At 35.0% G+C, this 22,337-nt stretch overlaps 1 protein-coding gene and 1 long non-coding RNA gene across 13 annotated transcripts in view; one reads left to right on the top strand and one right to left on the bottom strand.

Annotated features, from left to right (window-relative positions):
* Positions 1-22,337, top strand: part of col11a1a (collagen, type XI, alpha 1a) — a 129,314-nt gene that overhangs the window by 95,895 nt on the left and 11,082 nt on the right. For all 10 annotated transcript variants that reach the window (XM_073940491.1, XM_073940488.1, XM_073940489.1 and 7 more), the window contains 16 exons: positions 70-123; positions 254-307; positions 1,201-1,254; positions 1,925-2,032; positions 2,586-2,639; positions 2,800-2,853; positions 3,574-3,627; positions 9,420-9,473; positions 11,317-11,424; positions 12,011-12,064; positions 12,187-12,240; positions 16,226-16,333; positions 18,965-19,018; positions 20,428-20,463; positions 20,553-20,606; positions 20,687-20,933. In XM_073940491.1, the coding sequence (XP_073796592.1) occupies positions 70-123; positions 254-307; positions 1,201-1,254; positions 1,925-2,032; positions 2,586-2,639; positions 2,800-2,853; positions 3,574-3,627; positions 9,420-9,473; positions 11,317-11,424; positions 12,011-12,064; positions 12,187-12,240; positions 16,226-16,333; positions 18,965-19,018; positions 20,428-20,463; positions 20,553-20,606; positions 20,687-20,933 (1,201 nt within the window). The remainder of the gene's footprint in view (positions 1-69; positions 124-253; positions 308-1,200; positions 1,255-1,924; positions 2,033-2,585; positions 2,640-2,799; positions 2,854-3,573; positions 3,628-9,419; positions 9,474-11,316; positions 11,425-12,010; positions 12,065-12,186; positions 12,241-16,225; positions 16,334-18,964; positions 19,019-20,427; positions 20,464-20,552; positions 20,607-20,686; positions 20,934-22,337) is intronic.
* LOC137490644 (uncharacterized) overlaps positions 18,934-22,337 on the bottom strand; it is a 127,595-nt gene continuing 124,191 nt past the window's right edge. For all 3 annotated transcript variants that reach the window (XR_012399451.1, XR_012399450.1, XR_012399448.1), the window contains one exon: positions 18,934-19,074. This is a non-coding gene — a long non-coding RNA (uncharacterized lncRNA). The remainder of the gene's footprint in view (positions 19,075-22,337) is intronic.

Raw genomic sequence — 22,337 nt, 5'->3', positions numbered from 1 at the left:
ACTTATTTAAATTTCTGTTTAATGTTTTGACCTATAGTTATAAATCTAATTGTATTTGTCTATTCACAGGGTCCTCCTGGTCCACCAGGTCCCAGAGGACCTCAGGGTCCTCCTGGTGCTGATGTAAGAGCATTTGTCAACATTGAACACCATTAGCGAATCCTTTAATATACATCACTTTGTTTAACTGGATTGCTTTAGTGTTAATGGTTTCCACATATGGTTCTTAACGAATCGACATCTTTTATTGAAGGGCCCGCAAGGTCCTCCTGGTGGAATAGGAGGAATGGGAGCCGTGGGTGAGAAGGTAATTGTATTCCCAGTGTTTATACCCTAAATATATGGCATACATGGTCAAATTTCAAATCTGAGATGTATTCGTTCATATTGTGTGTATTTTTATGTCTGATTTAATATAACAAAACGATTAAAGGCTACATAACCGCAGTTCTGATGATACGCTTACATTTCCGCTATTTGGCAGGCTCACAGACAATCAATATTTAATGTTGTGGCTGACTGTGGAGATGAATTTAGAATATTTACCAGGTCACCATGATGCTGGAGTTGAGTGTTATGTCTATGTTTCTGCTCAGACTAGCTAAACTAAGCTATGATATAACTAGATAAATTAAGAAATATGCTTTATTTAGATACTAGTGCTTATAAACCATCCTATTCAGAAGAGAGATAAGACAAATTCATCTCTTGAACTGGTAACACTTTATTTTGATGGTCCATTTGAGTATTAGTAGACTGTCCACTTAATATCTGTAGATATTGCTCCTTCAATAGACATTTAACTGAATATAAGAAACTTTGCAAGTACATGTCAGCTTCCACTAAACCTAACCACAACCTACTAGTCTACTTATAATCTAATGAGAATTAGTTGGCATGTAGATGCAATGTAACTTCAATTCAACAAACTAACCATCAAAATAAAGTGTGACCCTTGAACTTGAACCTTGAGTTTTTTGGGTTTTTTTTGTCATAAAGTCATAAAAAGGCAACAAAACTGTTAGCAAGTGGCTGATTGTCAACAAAGAAACTGCTGAAACTGGAATTACCACTGGAGGTTCCTAAGTGTAATTCTGACAGCTGGAAATTCTAGCTTTTTTTGGTCAAATGGAACACAAATTATACAACACAATCATGTGGTATTGTGCCACCGATTCTAACTAATAATATGCTCCACAGGGTGAGCAAGGAGAAGCTGGCAACCCTGGACCTCCTGGAGAGCCTGGACCTGGGGTAAGTGCAGTTTTTAGGAGAGATATGTGTGATGGTGCGGGTAATCACTTCCTGTAAGCTTTTCCAGCTTTATTGATTGTCTCGGATTAAGTGGTCACACTAAGTGAGTCACTAAATTGCAGGAATGATTTCACTCAAATGTTTCCTCTCATCATACTAAGAACAGCTTAATCCAAGTTGCAGAAAAATATTACACACACACCATAGAATTAATTAACTTTAAGTGGCCATATCTCCAGCAATCAAATTTTCATTGAATTTTCCCCTTGGAAAAAAATATATTCTAACATGCATTGATTACAAGTTCACTAGAAAAACAGCAGATTAGTTTCATATATTCCTGACATCGCAATATATGACTTCTCACTTTAACACTTGGCTGGTGTTCAGTTTTTGTCACAAAAGCCTCGAGTAACTTCACAAGTGGACCTCATGGGGGGGAAATCAAACGTTACTTTTGTAATTGACAGAATCGCCGAATTACAGATGGAAATTCAGCTTGTCAAATCTCTCGCCTGTCAATACTGACATGAATGGCTGATTAACTCTTTTAAATTGCTACATTAAAATGTAGAGTGTGGCTGCACTCATTGTTATCAGGGTGCTTTTGTTCATGAAGTGCCTCGGGGCTCTTTATTCGGCCCTTTCATCTTTGCTATAAATGCTGCAGGGCCCGAAAGGTGAGAGAGGAGAGAAAGGTGAAGCTGGTCCCCCTGGTGCTGCTGGACCTGCAGGTCCCAAAGGACCCCCTGGAGATGATGGACCCAAGGGTAACCCTGTAAGTGTGACACAACTGACATGTGGTCCTATTTAGCATTTTTATCAAACAAAAAATGTTTGAAGCCTCTAAAAAAAAAAGTCAGTTAACATGAGCCTTGTGAACTAGTAAAACTATTTAGATAAATTATGCTAATAAAATATAGATTTTTCAACATTAAATTGTAAGTTATTTCTAGTATTACAATGCATACCATGTCTCAGATTGAAACATTTATTGTTAATGACATATTGTTGCCAGTCGTCATGTACAGTAAGTTTCCTCCGGGTGCTCCGGTTTCCCCAACAGTCCAAAGACATGCACTATAGATAAATAGCCAAATTGAATAAACTAAATTGGTTGTATGTGTATGAATGTGAGAGTGTATGGGCATTTCACAGTACTGGGTTGCGGCTGGAAGGGCATCCACTGCATAATACATATGCTGGATAAGTTGGCGGTTCATTCCGCTGTGGCGACCCCTGATAGATAAAGGGACCAAGCTGAAGAAAAATGAATGAATGCATGAAGATGCCAGTCTGTTAAATTGTGTGTTCAATCTTTTTTTCTATAGGGCCCTGTTGGTTTTCCTGGAGACCCAGGTCCACCTGGTGAGCCAGGTGTTGCTGTAAGTGCCGAAATCCATCAATTAAACAACTGTAACTTACTTTTCTATAAATAACTTTTCCATGTACAAACACCTTGTAACTAGATAAAGACATTTGCTTATTTTGTCAATTGTCAAGTTATTTGCCTCTAAAATATCTGTTTGTATCTAAAATCCTCAGGGAATAGATGGAGGCCCAGGAGAGAAGGGAGAGGATGGAGAGTCTGGTCAGCCTGTGAGTATTAACAGCATTTCGAGGCCATGCTTTTGACTACAGTTTATAATTTCCTGCGCTATGCATACTTAGTCATTTAATTCAGGCAACAATTAACTAAAATATAACTATTTAAATTGTTTATTTGCCATTGCATAAGTATATGTACATGCACAGTGCAGAAAGATTAATAAATGGTGATTGGATATAGGGAAGTCAAATATAATTGACTGAGCCTACAGTGGCAGCTCATAAATTGCAGTCCTTATTAACATTTATTATAGTAATTTGAATTTTCCACTGCAGGGAAATTGGTTAATTTACCATTAAATTCAGTGTATCGGAACTCCAGGTTTGCAAATGTGAACATCTAGCATTGGGAGTCTCTCTGCAAGGCCCATTGATAAGCTACAACTCTCCATGAAAGTTTAATGAGGGGAGATTTGTTTACAGCAGCAAACTTTCACAGAAATGCTTCCTCTTTCTGATTAGAGGTTTATTATTTTTAAATCAAATCAATCACACAGCTGAACAATTTTGCTCAGTTGTAGCCATCCTTTGTTGGTGTGCTGGTGGAACCCAAGTGTCTCTTAATTGCGTTCAGTTAATTTCACAAAACTGCTGAAAGTGAGAGAAAAAGTTTAGTTTCAGAAAGTTTAGTTATAATCTCAAAATCTATTTTCTGTGGAGCTGATTTTGTAGAGTTGTTTCTAATTCAAACCTCCTTTTGCTTTATTTTAGGGACCCCCTGGTCCTTCTGGAGAAGCTGGTCCACCAGGACCTCCTGGAAAACGAGTATGTACAGTCTTCAGTTCTATCAGCATATTGACCTACTGTTTCTTTCTGACATGGATAACAAACCAATTGTTATGATCAATATTTTTTTATATTCCAAGAAATAGATAGTTTTTCCTCACTCAGACTGGATCTAATAAGCCAGCTATTGATTGATTTATCAATTGAAGACCTGTGCAAAACAGTCACGAATTTAGTTAAAAAGCCTATCCTCATCAGCACAGATGATTGGTTGTTTTTCAGCCAGAGTCATTCGCTTAACGACAAAGTGAAAAAACAAAGTCCTTCGCAGGATGATGAATAGCACATACTGAATCATCAGACTGAAATCGAAAACAGCATTTAAACGCCATCGGAGCCAGAACTCATTTCCTCCACTGTAGTCCTACATCTCTCTCAGGATGAAAGAAGAAAATCAGTCCAGACGTTATATTGATCCCGGGCCTGTTTGAGTGACAGAGATGAGGGGACGGCGGTGTAAAGGATGTTACAGAGGAAGGGGAAATATAACGGTCACATCCGGGACAGGAATTAGAGATCCTCTCCCATCGCTATATCACAAGAAATTTGTTCTGCCAAATGACACCTCATCGGCTCGCAGAAAATAGTGTTGTTTTGCCAGTCACGAAAATAACCGATCATTCTTTTTTCAGAACTGGGAAAAAGTAAACTTTTTCAATTTATATAATACTGAAATGTTTCTCATGACACTCTATTGAACCCCCAAGTGGAATGTTATTTCCGCTTGTTTTTTGCAGAGTCTCAGTTTTACTGCATTCAACTTACAGTAGATCCTTTGTGGCTTTCAGTGGTGCATACAGTCATCAAATTGTGCATTATAATGTGGTATGGACATTGAGATATTTAACTTAAAGGGATAGTTCACCCCAAATTATAATTTTGCCATCAGAGACGTACAGGTAGGTTAACTCTTTTTCTTTAGCAGAACTTTAATAGAGTTGATAGAAAAAATGTGTTTCTTGAAGATTCGTGAAATGCAAATTAGTGACTCCCAACATTATGAGAGTCAAATAAACATATACACTACCTGACAAAAGTTTTGTCGTCAATCTCAGATGTAAGAGCAACAAATAATAACTTGACTTCTAGTTGATCATTTGGAAAAGGGGCAGAAGGTAGCTTTTTTTAAGATGAATCATCTGTTGAACTGCATCCTAATCATCACAAATACTGCAGAAGTCCTATTGGAACCTGCATGGACCCAAGATGCTTATAGAAATCAGTCAAGTTTGGTAAAGACAAAAATCATGGTTTAGGGTTACATTCAGTATGGGGGCGTGTGAGAGATCTGCAGAGTGGATGGCAACATCAACAGCCTGAAGTATCAAGACATTTGTGCTGCCCATTACATTACAAACAATAGGAGAGGGCATATTCCTCAGCAGGACAGCGCTCCTTCTCATACTACAGCCTCCACATCAAAGTTCCTGAAAGCAAAGAAGATCAAAGTGCTCCAGGATTGGCCAGCCCGGTCACCAGACATGAACATTATAGAGCATGTCTGGCATCAGATAAAGGAGAAGGCATTGAAGATGAATCCAAAAAATCTTGATGAACTCTGGGAGTCCTGCAATATCTGACATAGGGCAGCATAATAGAGAGGGCTGCGTCACGACAACCCCCCCCTCCCCTCCTTCAAGCTTTAACTTTCGCTTTCCTTTGCCTAGAGCGGCATTTCAGCTTGCTATGGCCCTGAGTGAACCTGCTCATTAGAAATTTCAATTGTTGTTTGTTCTTGTATTTACTTATGGACCCTTTTCACAAGACTCTTATGACAGGGTCATCCTTGAAAGTTTTTAATTTTTAGATTTTTTTTATTATATGACCATTTATTTGTATTTTTGTTTGTATTATATCATCTTTGCATCGAATTACAAAAAAAAAAAAAAAAAAAAAAAATATATATATATATATATATATATATATATATATATATATATATATATATATATATATATATATATATAGCTTGTGTGAGATGTTTCTAACAGTGTCTATGGGGGCAGGACATTAAATTTGATGTTGTTCTCTCTTTTGGCTGCCGTTATTAGTCTCACACATTTTTTTTTTGTTACTTTTTTGAAAGTCTTAATGACATTATCGTGGTTTTTTATTATATCTTATTATTTCAGCAAATAGGATTCACAGCCCTCTGCGTTTACCCAACTATGGGGACTTCCGCTACAGAGAAACTCAGAAATGTGGATCCATTGTACCAATTTTTGACTGAATAAGCTTTAATTGTTAATAATAGGTGTAAATAACTCTCTATAATTCACAATTTTTAGTCCCTTGGATCCACATAATCCATGAAGTCAGAACTCTATAAGGCAAACAGTCCCAGTTGAATTTTATGAACCAGCCCAAGCAACACTGGTATATCCCATTATTCCTCCACAAAGCTTTATGGCATCTCTCTGCACACACGCATCCATTATTCATGCAAAACGTAGAGAAAACACCACTCGCTTTCCCAATATTCTTGATGGAGCTCTCCCTGGAAAAATTATACACCCTATCAGCATACGTGGACAGCAGCGCCTGACGAACTGTGGCTGGAGAAACCGCCATTTCATCAGCAAAGGTGTTTTAATCCTGCGAGAGGAAGACGGTCGTGGGAAGACTGATCTTGTGGAATTAAGTGTCCTGCATCAATAATTTGGCTGGAGCTTATTTTGCATCAAACAAGGAGATGAGCTGCTTCCTCAGCATTTCATAGACTGCAGTCGGAAATGAATATGGAGATTCCCTTTGCTTATTCTCTCTGTCTCTCTGTTTATTTCTTCAGTCTCTTCAGTGAGACAGTCCCCAGACTATTAACTATCTTGAGAATTATTGAATTTTTGCAAATCCTCTGGCTGTCATTAGTTGATTTCTTTCCCCCTCTTCGTTAAATTTACATGTGGGAAATCATGCAGAGGAGACTGGGGCAAATTGTCACAAGTTTTACCTCAGAGACTATCAGGTCTAGAGTCGAAAATCCAATTACACAAGTGTATATTTTATCTAGCAGTGGGTTTAAGTGACAGTTCTTTAAGTCTTTTAGTTAATTGATTTGTGAATAAAAGTTCACACACTGTAAAAACATGTTAGGTTTCACACAATCGATTTGTGTTGGTACAACATGAAGGAATTAGGTTAGCTTATTAGTTTTTACGAATTTAAGTGGATTCAATATAAAACAATTAAGATGTCCACAAAGAAAACTCAAGAATTGTGTTGTTTCAGCTCATTTTAAATAAGTAGTTTGTAATTTTGTAGTTTGTAATTTTTTGAGCGCACATCTTGTCTAATAAGTTTTTTTTTCCCTTTAAATTTTTTTTTTGTTTATTTTATTTTATTTTATTGTAATATTTTATTTTTAATAAAATCAAACAGTAAATGTTGTGAACAATAAATTGGCAAGCATAATCCTACAACTCTGAATATGCTAAAATTCTGATTATAATATTCTCTGTAAAAATGCTGGGTTACACATAAATCCTTCATTTTGTCCCAACACAAATCGATTAAGTATCGTTTTTACAAATCTAAGTGGATTGAATATAAAACAATAAAATTGTAATGTGTGTATTTATATCGGTATTTATCGTGTATGGGCGCTTCACAATCATGACGGGGTTTCTACACACCAACCACTAGTGTGCAGTATACACTTGAATGATGTGATGACAGCCTCAAGACAACGGTGCCAGTGCGCTCACCACACCAGCTATTGGTGAAGTGGAGAGATAGTGATAGAGCCTATTCAGTGGATGGGGACGATTGAGAGGCCATGATGGGTAAGGGACAATGGAGTGAAATTGGCCAGGACACTGGGGCTATACCCCTACTCTGCCATGAAAAGTGCCGTGGAATTTTTATTGACCACATAGAGTCAAGACCTCGGTTTAATGTCTCATCCAGAAGACGGCGCTCACTAACAGTACAGTGTCCCTTTTACTAGACAGGGGCATTAGGACCCACACAGACTGCAGGTTGAGGGCACCCTGCTGGTCTCAATAACACCACTTCCAACAGCAACCTAGCTTTCCCATGTAGTCTCCCAACCAGGTACTGAACAGGCTCTGCTTAGCTTCAGCGAGTAACCAGTCTTGGGCTGCAGGGTGATATGACTGTGGCTTAAAAAAAACTTAAGAATTGTGTCGTTTCAATTAATTTTAAATAAGTAGTTTAAATAAGCAACAAAAGTCATTTTTTGAGTGTTGAATTGTGATATACCAAATCGACTTGCAATAACAAATTATAAAATCAAGTTCTAAAGGAAAATAGACTATTTTCGAACAACTGCAACTTGCAAGTTTAATCGATGGTTCATTCTGCCTAAGCCTAAGGAAAATGAATGAATGAATGAATGCAAGTTAATCACAATTCTTGTAAGTGCATGAAGACATGAAGTATATCGTTCTCAAATTTCAGAATTATGAGATAAAATAAAAAGTCACAGATGCTTTTTTTTATTACTTTGTGGCAAAAACAAAGTATTGAAAATCTTTTTAGTTCAGTAGAGAAATTTAGGGTGTTTTCACACCTGCCTTTTTTAGTTTGGTTGAATGACACTAGAGTCTGTTTTCTCTCTTGGTGTGGTTCGTTTAAGCAGGTGTGAATGTAGAAATCGCACTAGAGTGGTGGAAAAAGTGGACCAAAAACGTGTACCGAGACCTTCTTGAAGAGGTGGTCTCGATATGCTTTCAAACGAACCCTGGAGCGGTTTGTTTGTGGTGAGAACATGATCCAAACGAATAGAAACCCAAACGCAAAACATACTGCATCTTTTTGGACTAATCTAGCTGCTGTAGTCCGATGCGCTGTCCTATCTTATGGGGTGTGGAGGAAAAATATTTGTTGACAGCACTTTACCAACTATTTTAAATGGAGAAAGTGAGGGAAAAACATTATCAGATGAATCATTGGTAATATTTCCATAAGATGACCATGTCTTAGTTTAACTAAATTAATTTACGCCTCCTCCTGAAGTGACTTGCGATGTATCTTCGCTGTTTCAATGCATTAAAACATTGTTTTCCAGCCGTAGCTGCACTTCAATCTTGAAATGTATAGTTTGGCTAAAGTGATGTATACAAACTATATAGTATACTATGACCAGGGATACAATCAGCCAGCGCAGTCGTCCCTCCATAGTTAAAAGGACATTTTGTGTCTGCCGGTTTGTTCACTTGTGGGAGTTCCATTGGCATTTTCCCGCACATGAATTCTGACCAATAAAAAAGCATTTTAGGAAATACATTCAATAACATCTGGCCAATGAGTGATTTGGATTTTGTCAAATGACTGCATTTTGGTTCTTTTCAACTGGTTCGGACCAAAGCAATCAGTGTAGTGTGAAAACAACCCAAACGGCAGAAAAATGCTACATGTACAATTTGTTGCTCTTGGTCCAGACCAAATTAAATGAACCACAGATGTGAAAGCACCCTTAGTTTTATTTAGTGTACCAAAAATGCTATTGCATTAATTGTTTTGTTGTTTTTCCTCTATATAATCTTTCAAATATTCAATAGCACTTGTTTTGCAGCCAGTGCTCTAAGGAAATATTAACTTGTATAAAACTGTGACAGCTAGCACCCAATCAGCTTCACAAATAACAGCATATGCTCAAACAAAAGACCTTCAAGAAATGCAAACGGCTCCATTTGCCCATGAATAGACATGAAGCGAGATCTGTGATGTCTCACTGTGACCTTTTCCCCATTTGTTTTATAGCCCAGCAGAGAAAAACTGCTCAAAACCGTCCTTTTCTCTGTCCGCAGGGACCCCCGGGGGCGCATGGAGCTGAAGGCAGACAAGGAGAGAAGGGCGCCAAGGTAAAAGCATCTTTCCGAATCAATTCAGCCTCCAATGTAATAATTAAAGCACAGCGAGCCAAGGGAGAACCAACTTCTTTGACAGAGAGACTCACGATTAATACATGTGGATGGATTGGCACTGTGGGACTGAAGTGTGGAAGGATTTGGCTTTAATTCATAGATCACTATGATCTATTTGCATATTTGATGTTTGATTATTTGGATATTGCATATTTGAGGTGTGCAGAGATAATCTAATGCTTTTGTATAATATAATATGATATGATATGATACGATACGATACGATACAATACAATACAATACAATATAACATAACATAACATAACATAACATAACATAATATAATATAATATAATATAATATAATATAATATAATATAGCATTTATTATTTTAGGTTAAATGTTAATTTCAACATTTTCTAATACATTTTTAAAATCAAACAAACATTTTCTCCTAATAAAATGTATTGGCCCTGAGCTAACATTAAACAGCTGTATTGTTATTAAATTCATTTAATTTTTTAATTAAATAAATATTTCCTTTTTAATATAGTTGATGAATATATATATATATATATATATATATATATATATATATATATATATATATATATATATATATATATATATATATATATATAATTTTTTTTTTTTTTTTTTTACAAAACTTATTTAACATTAAAATATCTTATATTTTTTTGCTAATATTTGTTTAATTTAATTTCAAGTCGAAAATTAATTTCAAGGTTTTTCATTGTTTATTTATTTAGCTTTTTTTTTATTTATTTTTTTTTTAACACATTTTTTATGCTTTTTTTCATCCAAGATAATTAAATGGGAACTACATATCATATATATGCATACATATAAAAAAAGTAACAGTATTTATTGACTGAACTCTATTGTCAATAACGATAAAAAAAAAAAAAGTTTGGTTTGAAGTTTCTGTAATAAGCGCTATCATTTCATTTAAATGTGGCTGCTGAGCATACGCCTTGGAAGCAATGCAATAAGCTTACAGTGTAAATTTGTTAATTTCGAATGGAGGCGCACAACTTGCATGACGTGCAATGATGTAGTGCAAGCGGCGCACGTGACGTGCACACATTTTCCAGGCACACCTAGTTGGAAAACATCTGAACTTTTCTGAATCCCGTGAGTGCACAGCGACTCATTTAAGTAGAATTAAAAATCTGCTTCACACTTTGTATGGAATGCACACATTTCAGTAATAACAGCAAACTAATTGCCTCACCCTGAGTGCCGTAGCTAGCCACAGTGAAGATATTGTAAATAAAAAAGGATGTAATGATGTTGCCAGAGTGGCTTTTTGGTTTCTTTTCTTGTGCATCACAGCCACTAGCACCCATCTAAATTTTACAATTTGTTTCAATATGTATTTGAATGTTGATGGTTAGTTCCTTTACTTAAAAGCTCAGATTTGATAATCATAATTTGTTTTGTTTACAGAGTTTGAGGTTTACTGTGTCATCATTATTCACACCTTAAAGTTTGCTTATAATGTTCAGTACACTTTACCATGTTGCACACACTTTGTAAAATTGTATTTATCAAGTTTAACAGTCTGTTTAACTCTTGTGTTTCTTTTATTATAGAGAAATCAGATATTATGTTTAATTAATTTTGGTTTTTGACTTTTAAAACTATTTGGTAAATAAAATAAATTGGATACATAAAAAAATGTAATATTCCTAAATGGATTGTTAAAAAATATATCATTATCGAATGATATTAAACATGATATCATGATAATACATTTTTTTTTACAATATCGCCCAGCCGTAATATGTATAGAATTTTCTTTTCTCTTTATCTTTAGGGAGAAGCAGGACTTGAGGGTCCACCAGGTAAAACTGGACCAGTTGGTCCTCAAGGACCCTCTGGAAAGCCTGGTCCTGAAGGTCTCAGAGGAATCCCCGGTCCAGTCGTGAGTCCCAATCCCTCTCATCACCTCAAAAACTCCACCATTACACATAAAACCCATACACACTTGCCCCAAATACTCTCTGGACATTTGCGATGCACCTAAAGTACTGTGAATTAATTATATGAAACCAAATGGCATCTGCAAACAAACGATGCTTGACCTTTTCTCTAAACTTCCTCAAGTTTTACTTATGAATATTAAATATGTGGCATGGCATTTCTAACTGATTACTCCTCACCAATGTCAATGCCAAGGGCTTGTGCATGTTTTTAAAGTTGTTTGTGTACAAGGTCAGCTCCTCTTTTCTTTTCGGTGCAGACAATCATACATTTTTAAGTATTCAGATCATCTTTGGCCACTGAATAGCCTAAATGCACAAAATAATATGAACCACCTCACAGAATAAAAACTCACCTTTTATATACAGTCTGTATATTTCTATTGGAAAATCAGTATCTTTTCTTTTCTACTTTTTATTGTACATTCTAGACTATTAATCATTGTTCAGGCCACACTTAATCAATGGTAATCCCTAAGCAAAAGAAGCATGCAATAATGGCTGTTGTAATTGGATGGATTTTTATAGGGTGAACAAGGACTTCCTGGTGCTCCTGGACAAGATGGTCCACCTGGACCAATGGTAAGAGAAAAGATCATGTTTCTCTTATTCTTTCTTTCTGTCAACACTTCATCTTCTCTCTTGCTCTCTCAGTTGTACATGGGCACAAATTGAATTGTCCTTGTTGGTTGTGTGATATTTAGGGACCTCCTGGTCTGCCTGGCCTTAAAGGAGACCCTGGCTCTAAGGGTGAGAAGGTGAGTGACTTTCTATTTCTTCTCCTGACATTTTTATTAATGTGCTGTCTTAGATTTCAGCCAGGCTCAAGGTCGAAGATAAAGACATGGCTTGGTCAAGATAAAGAAAGTTTTATAACAAAAGTTGCAGTATTATTAACAGACACCTTTTTCTTTTCGTAAATTTATTACAATTTTAATACAATTAGACATGATAGATATTAAATTATATATATATATATATATATATATATATATATATATATATATATATATATATATATATATATATATATATATATATATATATATATATACAGTTGAAGTCAGAATTATTAGCCCCCCTGAATTATTAGACCGCTTGTTAATTTTTTCCCCAATTTCTGTGTAACGGAGAGATTTTTTCAACACATTTCTAAACATAATAGTTTTAATAACCTATTTCTAATAATGGATTTATTTTCTCTTTACCATGATGACAGTAAATAATATTTTACTAGATATTTTTCAAGACACTTCTATACAGCTTAAAGTGACATTTAAAGGCTTAACTAGGGTAATTAAGGTAACTGAGCAGGTTAGTGTAATTAGGCAAGTTATTGTATTACGATGGTTTGTTCTGTGGGTTATCGAGAAAAAATATAGCTTAAAGGGGCTAATAATTTTGTCTCTAAAATGGTGTTTAAAAAAATTCTAAACTGCTTTTATTCTAGCTGAAATAAAACAAATAAGACTTTTTCTTATTAATAAAAAAAATATTATCAGACCTACTGTGAAAATTTCCTTGCTCTGTTAAACATCACTTGGAAAATATTTAAAAAAGAAGAAAAAAATTTGAAGGGGTCTAATAATTCTGATTTCTAGTGCTTCCCAAAGGTTTTAAATATACTTGCAGTGATTGCACACCTTTTACCAACAGCACATGGTTACCTACATGTGACAAAAAAGTGATTTGTAGCAATATTTTTTTTTTCATGACACTGTTATACACCTTTTCTTAATGGGTTGAAGTGTTTAAAAAAAAGATTGTTGAAATAAAAAAGAAATTACTATTTGCTTTACTTGTATTCTGTTCAGGAGCCGTGTAAACCCACTGGCAGGTAAAACCTGCTGCTGACATTTTATGCAGTATTGCCAAAGCATGTTAGATATGGTTAAAACATGTAATATATCAACATCATAAAATTAAAATAATATACAGCAAATGAGAAATAAATGACAAAGGCATAATAACAGACAATATCTATAAAACGTATAATAATTACAAGAATAAAAATTTATACTTATAAATTTATATTTAAACAAGGCAAATGGTTAATAAACCATTTCTAACGGTGTTCAAATATTTTGCAGCCAGTTTAGATGTAATTTTGTCCTCTCTGAGTCATAGATAGAAATAGAAACGTTTATCTGAGTCATTTAGATCAACGAATTAATTATTTAATGTTCCTCTCTCTTTTGTGGGTGTGTACGTGCTGTCATTTTTAAGTCCCAGAAAGGCGCGTCTCTGTGGGTCCTGTGGGTCTCTACAGAGCATGTGAGATTGTCTGTGGGACAATAACTGTTCTCACGCACACACAACGAGAATAAGAAAACATGTGGGGCGAGAAAAGATTTTCCACTGGTTATTCATTTGTGGATGTTTGCTTTTTGGCCGGGCACACACACACACAAAAAAAAAAGCGTAAAAGGAAAATAATAGTAAAAAAAACATTAAATGTCACCAAAAACTTGGGCTGCCATTAATATACCTACCTTTCATCATGTCAAATTTAAACGTTTTTGAACGATGAATTACACAAGGCTAAGGATTTTTTTCGAATGTCCCAGTTAAAACATAAAAAAACATTAAAACAAATAATATTGTAAGGAAGATAATCAAGCCATATTGGTAAATAGTAGGGATGTAACGGTATCAGAATTTCATGGTACGGTAATACCTCGGTATGAATGTCACGGTACGGTATTTATTGAATCATTTACAGGAAAAAAAAAACTTTTGAAAATACTCCAAAAAAGTGCCAAAAGTGTCAATGACATACAAATTAGCCATCTATCTGTTAGCTTTGAAACAGGAACTTCAATTTTAATAACAAAAAATTATTAAACCATGTAAAAAAATAAAGTTTCAATTTAGTATTGTTGAAAACTCATCACATTCAACATTTAATCACTCACTCACTTAGATAGAGATGGCTTTAAAGGAAAATTATCATATAAATATAATCTGGTAAAAGCTGGTATCTCTGGGTATTTACAATGTCCCCTGCAACAGAAAAAACCCTCTCATTTGGGACTGAGGTTTCTGGGACAGAGATATGACTTGGCCCAGGTTGACAGCAGTGGGTAATGTTGTGCATTGTCTTTCCCCCACTTGAGAAGACAAACCATGAGTGAGATAGAGGTCTCTTTGTGGTACAAGGCAATGTCTGCATCAATCTGAACAGTGCTGTGTTTCTGCAGTCCCCATGACTGTTATTAGTCGTATTCCCCAACTTGCAGGCACGTGCACACATAGGGCTCAACCTGTGCAGTGCACATGCCCTTTTTAGTCTTGGATAGAAAATGCCCTTCCAAAACGATCAAAAGTGCCCCCGCGACGCGAAACAACCTCCGTCCAGTCCAGCCCTTCAGTAGGCGCGCGACAACACCTCTCTTGGTATGCGCGCTCAACCCCCCCCCCCCCTCGGCGCTTTACAATACGCGCGCCACAACACAGCTGATCAGAACGCGCGCGACAGCACCGCTATTCAGCACGCGCGCGGCGACAACACCCGCTTTAGGTTCGATCATTTCCATCTTTTTTTCATCTCCGCTACTAGCAGCACACTCCATTTCCGCATTACTGGATATGTAGCGACAACAGACCGCAAAGGATTATGGCCACGCCGGGGCTGATGGGAAATGAAGTTTCAGCTACCTCCCGTTCGCTTCATTCGCCTGAGCAAATTTTCTCTGAAGACCTATAGTTTTACCGAGTCATGCGACTTCGGTAATATCGAAAAAATTTAATATTGCGGTATGACGGTATTTACAATACCGTTACATCCCTAGTAAATAGAGTTAATGAATAAACTTTTGTTAAAACTTGGCCCGATTGGGAAGCTTTACATGGACATAGGAAAATAAAGGCCTGTTTAAAATGATTTAATACCTATAACACTATATATTTCAGTGAATTTAAGACTTTTTAAGGCCTAAAATTTAGTTTTTAAATTTAAGACATTTTAAAACCCCACGGATACCCTGATATATATATATATATATATATATATATATATATATATATATATATATATATATATATATATATATATATATATATATATATATATATATATATATATACACATTATGATGTATGCATTTTGGTATATGCTATACAAAACTAAAATTTAGAAATGAAATGGCTATATCTGTAATGTAAGTGTCATGTTGAATCCTTCATGCAGTTTTTTGTGTTTTTTTATATTTTCATATTTAATATTTTTCATATATCATTCATTCATTTTCTATGTCGGCTTAGTCCCTTTATTAATTCGGGGTCGCCACAGCGGAATGAACCGCCAACTTATCCAGCTAGTTTTTACGCAGCGGATGCCCTTCCAGCCGCAACCCATCTCTGGGAAATAATTTTCATATATTGTTTATAAAATATATAAAATATACTCTGCAGTTTAGTTTTTTTTTTAGTTTGCACTGATACTTTTTAAGGATTTTAAATATAACAATTTTTTTTACATTTTAATTTGGGTCATTAATTAATCAAAACCCTATTGTATTAATTTATAAATCTTACAGTCTTCTACTCAAAGCAACGTAAAAAGTAACAAAACAATGGTGGCCAAAAATATTCATAATGTATAAACAACGCTCATAATTTACAAATATTTCATAAAACCTTGAAATTGCTAGGTTGCTGTGTTCAGCCTTTGCGTTCATTATAAGCAAGTTGTCTATACATTGACTGACCTTCTAATCTGCTATCATGTGCATTTTTCTTCAGGGTCACCCTGGTCTTATCGGTCTCATCGGGCCGCCCGGTGAACAGGGAGAGAAGGGAGATCGGGGTTTGCCTGGACCTCAGGGTGCTGCCGGCAGTAAGGGTGATAATGTGAGTCACTAATGATATATTTGTCCTTTCCACAACCCAACAAATGTGGTACCTCCAGCAGTGCACCTATCAGGACTTTTCCTCCCATATTGCTTGCAAATTAAAGTAACGACCGACTGAAACAATAATGTCTGCGCTTATTGCATCTGTGTACATCATCATAATCGTGTTATGGATGGAGCTGTCATGAAAGGTTCTCAGAGCCAGCGGTAATTCCATTACACCAGACGTTCCCATCAAACACCAGCACGATTACGTTTCTTTTTTTTTTCAGAGCCAAACTGTGAAATGTTTTTCTTTCTTTTGCTTCGTCGCATAACTGTGCAACACTTATCCAATGCAAGCCAGCGTTTCAGCAAATATAAAGAAATGCTGATTGAATAAACAATTTCACTGGTTCTTTCTCAGTGGTTTAAAGCAATTCAGCTTAACACCAGGGGTGTGCAATATTGACTGTTTTTTGGGAGATTCTTTTTTTGGGGTCAGAATTTATATTTAACTGTTTTTCTGGTGCTAGCATATGTGTGTCCCAAAGCACAGTATGTTGAAAAGAGTATCCCAAAAGAAGGTTTTCTATTTGCGGTTGATTTTTCAAATACGTGCACACTTCTGTGGCTAACATTGGCCATAACACATGGAATTTAGAGGAGCATTTACAGTTCAGAGCTACAAACACAAATAAATAGTGTTTGACTGACTAATAATCAGTATTTAAAGGGATAGATCCTAAATAAAAATATTCAATGATCATTTATAAACCTTTGTTAAAAACATTTCTGAGTTTTTTTTTTTTTTTTGCTCTGAAACGAGTGCTGTCAAACAAATAATCGCATCCGAGATTAAAAAAATTTTTTTTATTTACATAATATATACATGTGTAGTGTGTATAAATACACACATACTGTACATAAAATACTAATACTGTATATACAAAATAAACATATTTTCATATATATATATTAGAGCGGCACCATACTAGACAAGTCTGACATTACGATATTTTGCTTTTCTGCAATATATATTGCAATTGTAAAAATAATTTAAGATTTTTAAAGATATCATTTAGGAATAAAAAGATTTTAATTGCTATAAGATTGGGATGATCCAGACTTTTTTTATGCAGTGCATTTGCACAAATTATAATAAATATCAGCATATGCAAGCATAAAATAACATCGTCATTATTGTATACATACAGTAAAATTAAAAAAATAATAATATATTCCTCTTTTAATCTTTAATAAATAACCCTGCGATGTGACTATTGCAGATACATGCATTGCGATATCAACAATCTAACAATATATTGTGCAGTGGACGCATCACTGTATTTTGTATGATTCCTTAAATTGATCATCTTTATATCAAAGGAGAAAATTATATTTATACCTATTTACTTTAAAGACTTTCTTAGGTAAACTACCATCCTATCTTTCTAATTTGTTAAGATTTCACATAAATAACCAACACACTAGATCTGGTTCCTGTATTCTTTTAACAGTGCCAAGGGTATTGTTAAAACTTGGCAAACGTGCTTTTTCCTTTTATGCTCCTGGAGCTTGGTTTGCAAAATTGGCTTAATCTTGACACACTTCCGACTCTGAGTACTGTTAAACATCTTCTGTACGTCCTAAAGGATACTTGTAATTGTTTTTTAGGATTTTACCTTTTTATAAATGGTGATTTTGTGGTATTGTTTTTGCGATTTTTATGTGAAACTTGATGTGCTGTCTGCCGTCTTGACCAGGTCTCACTGAAAGAAGAAACAGTCCTGTCTCAATGTGATCTCCAAGCTAAATAAACAAAGTAATGATAATAATTTAGGACTGATAGTATGTGAACTGGGATGCAGCAAGGGTCTATTAAAATGTAATGCTTTAACAATAGGATGTTTCAAATCTTGTCTACAGTACCTTTCTAATATATTCTCAAAAGTACATACTTTAAGGATGTTGTATAAATATATATAGAGATGTGGCAAGTAACTTTCTTTATCGTCAAAACTGACACTATTGTGTCAAAATGTAACTTAATATTGAAACACTTTCAAGTGTGATATTACTCATATTACTATGAATTTTCAGCTTTCATAACATTAATTATAAGGTCATTCTAACTACATTATAATAAGCTTCATCATGCAGTTAATGCTTATGATCTCTCTTTTTTTAGAATGTGAAAATGTCTGCTCACACATCATTAAAACAACAATTATGATTTTTCGTAACCACACCGCTAGTTTTAACATTTACCAATTAAGCTAAATGAAATGTAGTCTTTCCTTCTGTGAGTTTGGGAAATGATTTAATCTCTCTAACGTTTCCCACTAGACAGATTTGCGATCAGTTTCTGCGTTTAGTAGCAGAAGCTGCATTCCTCTCTATAGAATTAACTCAAAAGTCCTTGAGTTTAATGAAGTGTAATGATCATTGCCAGTGCACAACAGAGGAATGATATGATTAGAAGAGTTGTTTTCATCTCTTTCAAAAAAAAAAAAAGTAAACGCCTCATCGCCTCACACGGCTGTTTTGAAGTTCTGCTAACTAACACTTCACATGCTTGTCTCTTACATCCATTGACAAATCAGTCATATGAAGTTATGCTTTCTAACCATTTGCTCTTTATATTTAGGGCATCAGTGGTGCTTCTGGTCCAATTGGTCCTCCTGGTCCTCCTGGATTGCCTGTGAGTCCTTTATCTCTTGTATTTAGTGCTTCTTTCAAACTTGTATATGGTACTATCTGAAAAATAAAGAGCAAAGTCACAATAATCAGCTGTAAGAAATGTTACATAACTTTAGAAGATCTTATATAAAAATAGCACAGCATAAAAAATAATAGTAATAAAAAAGTTTGTGCATCAAATGTTTTCTCCACTCTTAAAATTGCCACGATGCTTTGTTCCACCTCAACATTCTTGACAATATTGACTGTATTCAGCATTTACTGTAAGTGTATATACACGTCAGCATTTTAACCACTGTTTCAAATGTTTTTTTAAATAATTAAAATACATTTATTTACTAAGAACACATTTAATTCAAATGGACTAAAAGTGACAGAACAGGCATGTTCTTTTTTTTTAAATGTCCTATTTTAGTCTGAATGCTGTTTACTGTGTGTCATTGTAACTGTTTTAAAGACTGATGATAAATGACAAAGCAGCAAACATATTATAATCATTTCAGCATACACAAGACTGGAGAAATGAAGCTGAATAATGTATGACATTAAAATGATTATACTTTTTTATTGTAAAAATAATGATATATTTTTTAAAGTAATATTTCTCAGATTCTTTATTAGCCCCCCTTTGAATTTTTAAATGATTTTTAAATGTTTCCCAAATGATGTTTAACAAAGCAAGGAAATTTTCACAGTATGTCTGATAATGTTTTTTCTTCTGGAGAAAGTCTTTTTTGTTTTATTTTGACTAGAATAAAAGCAGTTTTTAATTTTTTAAACACCATTTTAGCGACAAAATTATTAGCCCCTTAAAGATATATTTTTTTTCGTTAGTCTACAGAACAAACCATATTATTACAATCATACATTATATTATGCTTTACTGTTTATTTTGTCACAAAATACATTGTTTATTGTAATAGTTTTAGTTTTTCATCATTTATATGAGCACAATATTACATGTCATTAAGGGGATGCAAAGAGAAATTGAATAACAGCATTGTGAGAAAGTACAATGTTTACATTTTATTTAGCGATATTTTATGTTGGGCTTGTAATCATGTTTTTGAAAAAGTATATTTGAGTTTTTTCTTAATATTTATTCTTATTATTATCAAACATTTGCCTTAAAGTTTTAAGTAAAGTGAGAAATATGATCATGTATGAATGAACAGATTTTTTAGTATAAGCTTGAAAAAACATAAACGAAAAAACAGAAAAAAAAGATCAATGTACAGCATGTAGTATTGACAGAAATGGTACTATATTATCATGATATGTTATTATCAGAATATGAGATGACTTATATTATGATATAAGATTTTTATCATATCGCCCAGCCCTTGATTGAACCTTTTAGATTGTTACTTTGCAATTCAGTTTTCACCAAATGCCTTTTCTTTTCATTAGGGTCCACAAGGGCCAAAGGGATCCAAGGGTTCAACTGTAAGTACCACTTTATCTGTTTATTTGTAGTTCTGTTGGCTTGGTATATTAATGTAAGCCTCATGATTTTGGAAATCTTCTTTCTGCAGGGTCCTGCTGGTCAAAAAGGAGACACTGGCACGGTTGGACCTCCTGGGCCTCCTGTAAGTTAACTTTAGCCTGCTTCAATGAGAATATCATTATCCGAAATGCAAGACTGAACTCTCATTTTGTCATCCCGTAGGGTCCTCCTGGTGAGGTCATCCAGCCTCTGCCCATCCACAGTCCCAAGAAATCCCGTCGCTCCATCGACATGCAGGCGGATGAAGCAGGCACCATGCTGGACTATGGAGAGGGCATGGAGGACATATTCAGCTCTCTCAATAATCTCAAACAGGACATCGAGCGCATGAAGTACCCCATGGGCACGCAAAACAACCCAGCACGAAGCTGTAAAGACCTTCAGCTCGCTCACCCTGAATTCCCAGATGGTAAGCAGGCGAGGTGGGGAATGAAGATGAGTGTGTAGAGCAGATACACACCTGGAAAATGTGCAATGTTTGCTAGTTTACAACATACCAAGTTGGTATTAGCTGTGATTCTATGGGTGTGTTCTCAGCTGGTAGATTTGGTGAGATTGATCTGTTAGTGTGGTTCATCTGAAAACGAATGCTGAATGCTGCTATCCGAACCTTGAGTCTTAATCCACTTCCAAACAAACTCTGGTGTGAACGACATAAAAATATGAACTGCAGCATGCATCAAGGACATCTGAAACAACCAAAACAGGGCAGAATATCTGGTGTTGCCCATTGTTTAATAGAAATCATTTCATGGTTTCAGATTATTTCTTTAAGAAACCATGTAAAACAGGCTTCTAGTAGCACTTAATAAAACAAGACACTTTAAACTAAACATCAATTTTAGTTCATCCTCATACAGTTACATACAAATATTTAAATTTGACTTTTTTTTCAGAACACAAATTCAGATATAAACTATATGAAATTTTCAGTGGCATTCACATATGCATCAATGCTTACATTAGTTTTCTGATAAATCTAAACTTAATCTTAAACTTAATGTCAACTGCATTATAGAAATTTCTTTGGCAGATGATAAGATGCCATGGTCGTTTACATGACAATGTTTTTAAACAAAAACAGGGAACTTTGATTGGAATAGGACTGAGGAGATTACAGGCAGGAATGCGTGAGGAGTACAGAGAGGGAGATCTGATCAGCAAAGGACTTCAAACCAGAAATCGAACCCGGGTCAAAAACTTTTTTCAAAAATATTTGTATGTGTCAGTGCACGAACCACAACGCTATTGGCATTGACAAAAAAAAAAGAACCTTTTTATATGTTTGCATGTTCGTTTACATGACAATGTCATTTTTGGGACTGAAAATAGATGGCAGACCTCATGGCAGTGTTGTTGCTCAAGTCTTTCCTAACATTTTAACAAAAAAGCTTGGTTAAAGCAGGGTGTATGCAGGATTCCTAAAGGTAATTTCAATACCTTTTTAAGACTTAAGACCTTCCCAGAATATTTTACATATCACCACTTCAAATTCTAATCATTATCAAACCTTAATAAACAGTTATTAATAAACAGTTGTAGTTAAATAAATCAATGGAGCACAGCCATGCAACAGAACTAAGGTAAGCTTGAGTAAAGATTAAATTATGCGGTTGTTTTCAGCGACAGGCTTCAGCCACTGTAAGCAAACTTTTTCCTATTTTGCCATCTGTTTAGCACTATGGTTTCGTTACATGTAGAGAGCGTTACATCACCTTACCGCATTTGTTCCAAATTACGTGACATCACCCAGATGGTGGAGCTTGGCCGGAAGCGCCCTGCCCCGAACCAATCGTGTGGATCGAGCATGCTG

The sequence above is a fragment of the Danio rerio genome, chromosome 24 (genome assembly GCF_049306965.1).
Source record: "Danio rerio strain Tuebingen ecotype United States chromosome 24, GRCz12tu, whole genome shotgun sequence".
Taxonomy (NCBI): domain Eukaryota; kingdom Metazoa; phylum Chordata; class Actinopteri; order Cypriniformes; family Danionidae; genus Danio; species Danio rerio.
The sequence above is the reverse complement of the archived record's forward strand: the minus strand, read 5'-3'. Positions and strand labels throughout refer to the sequence as shown.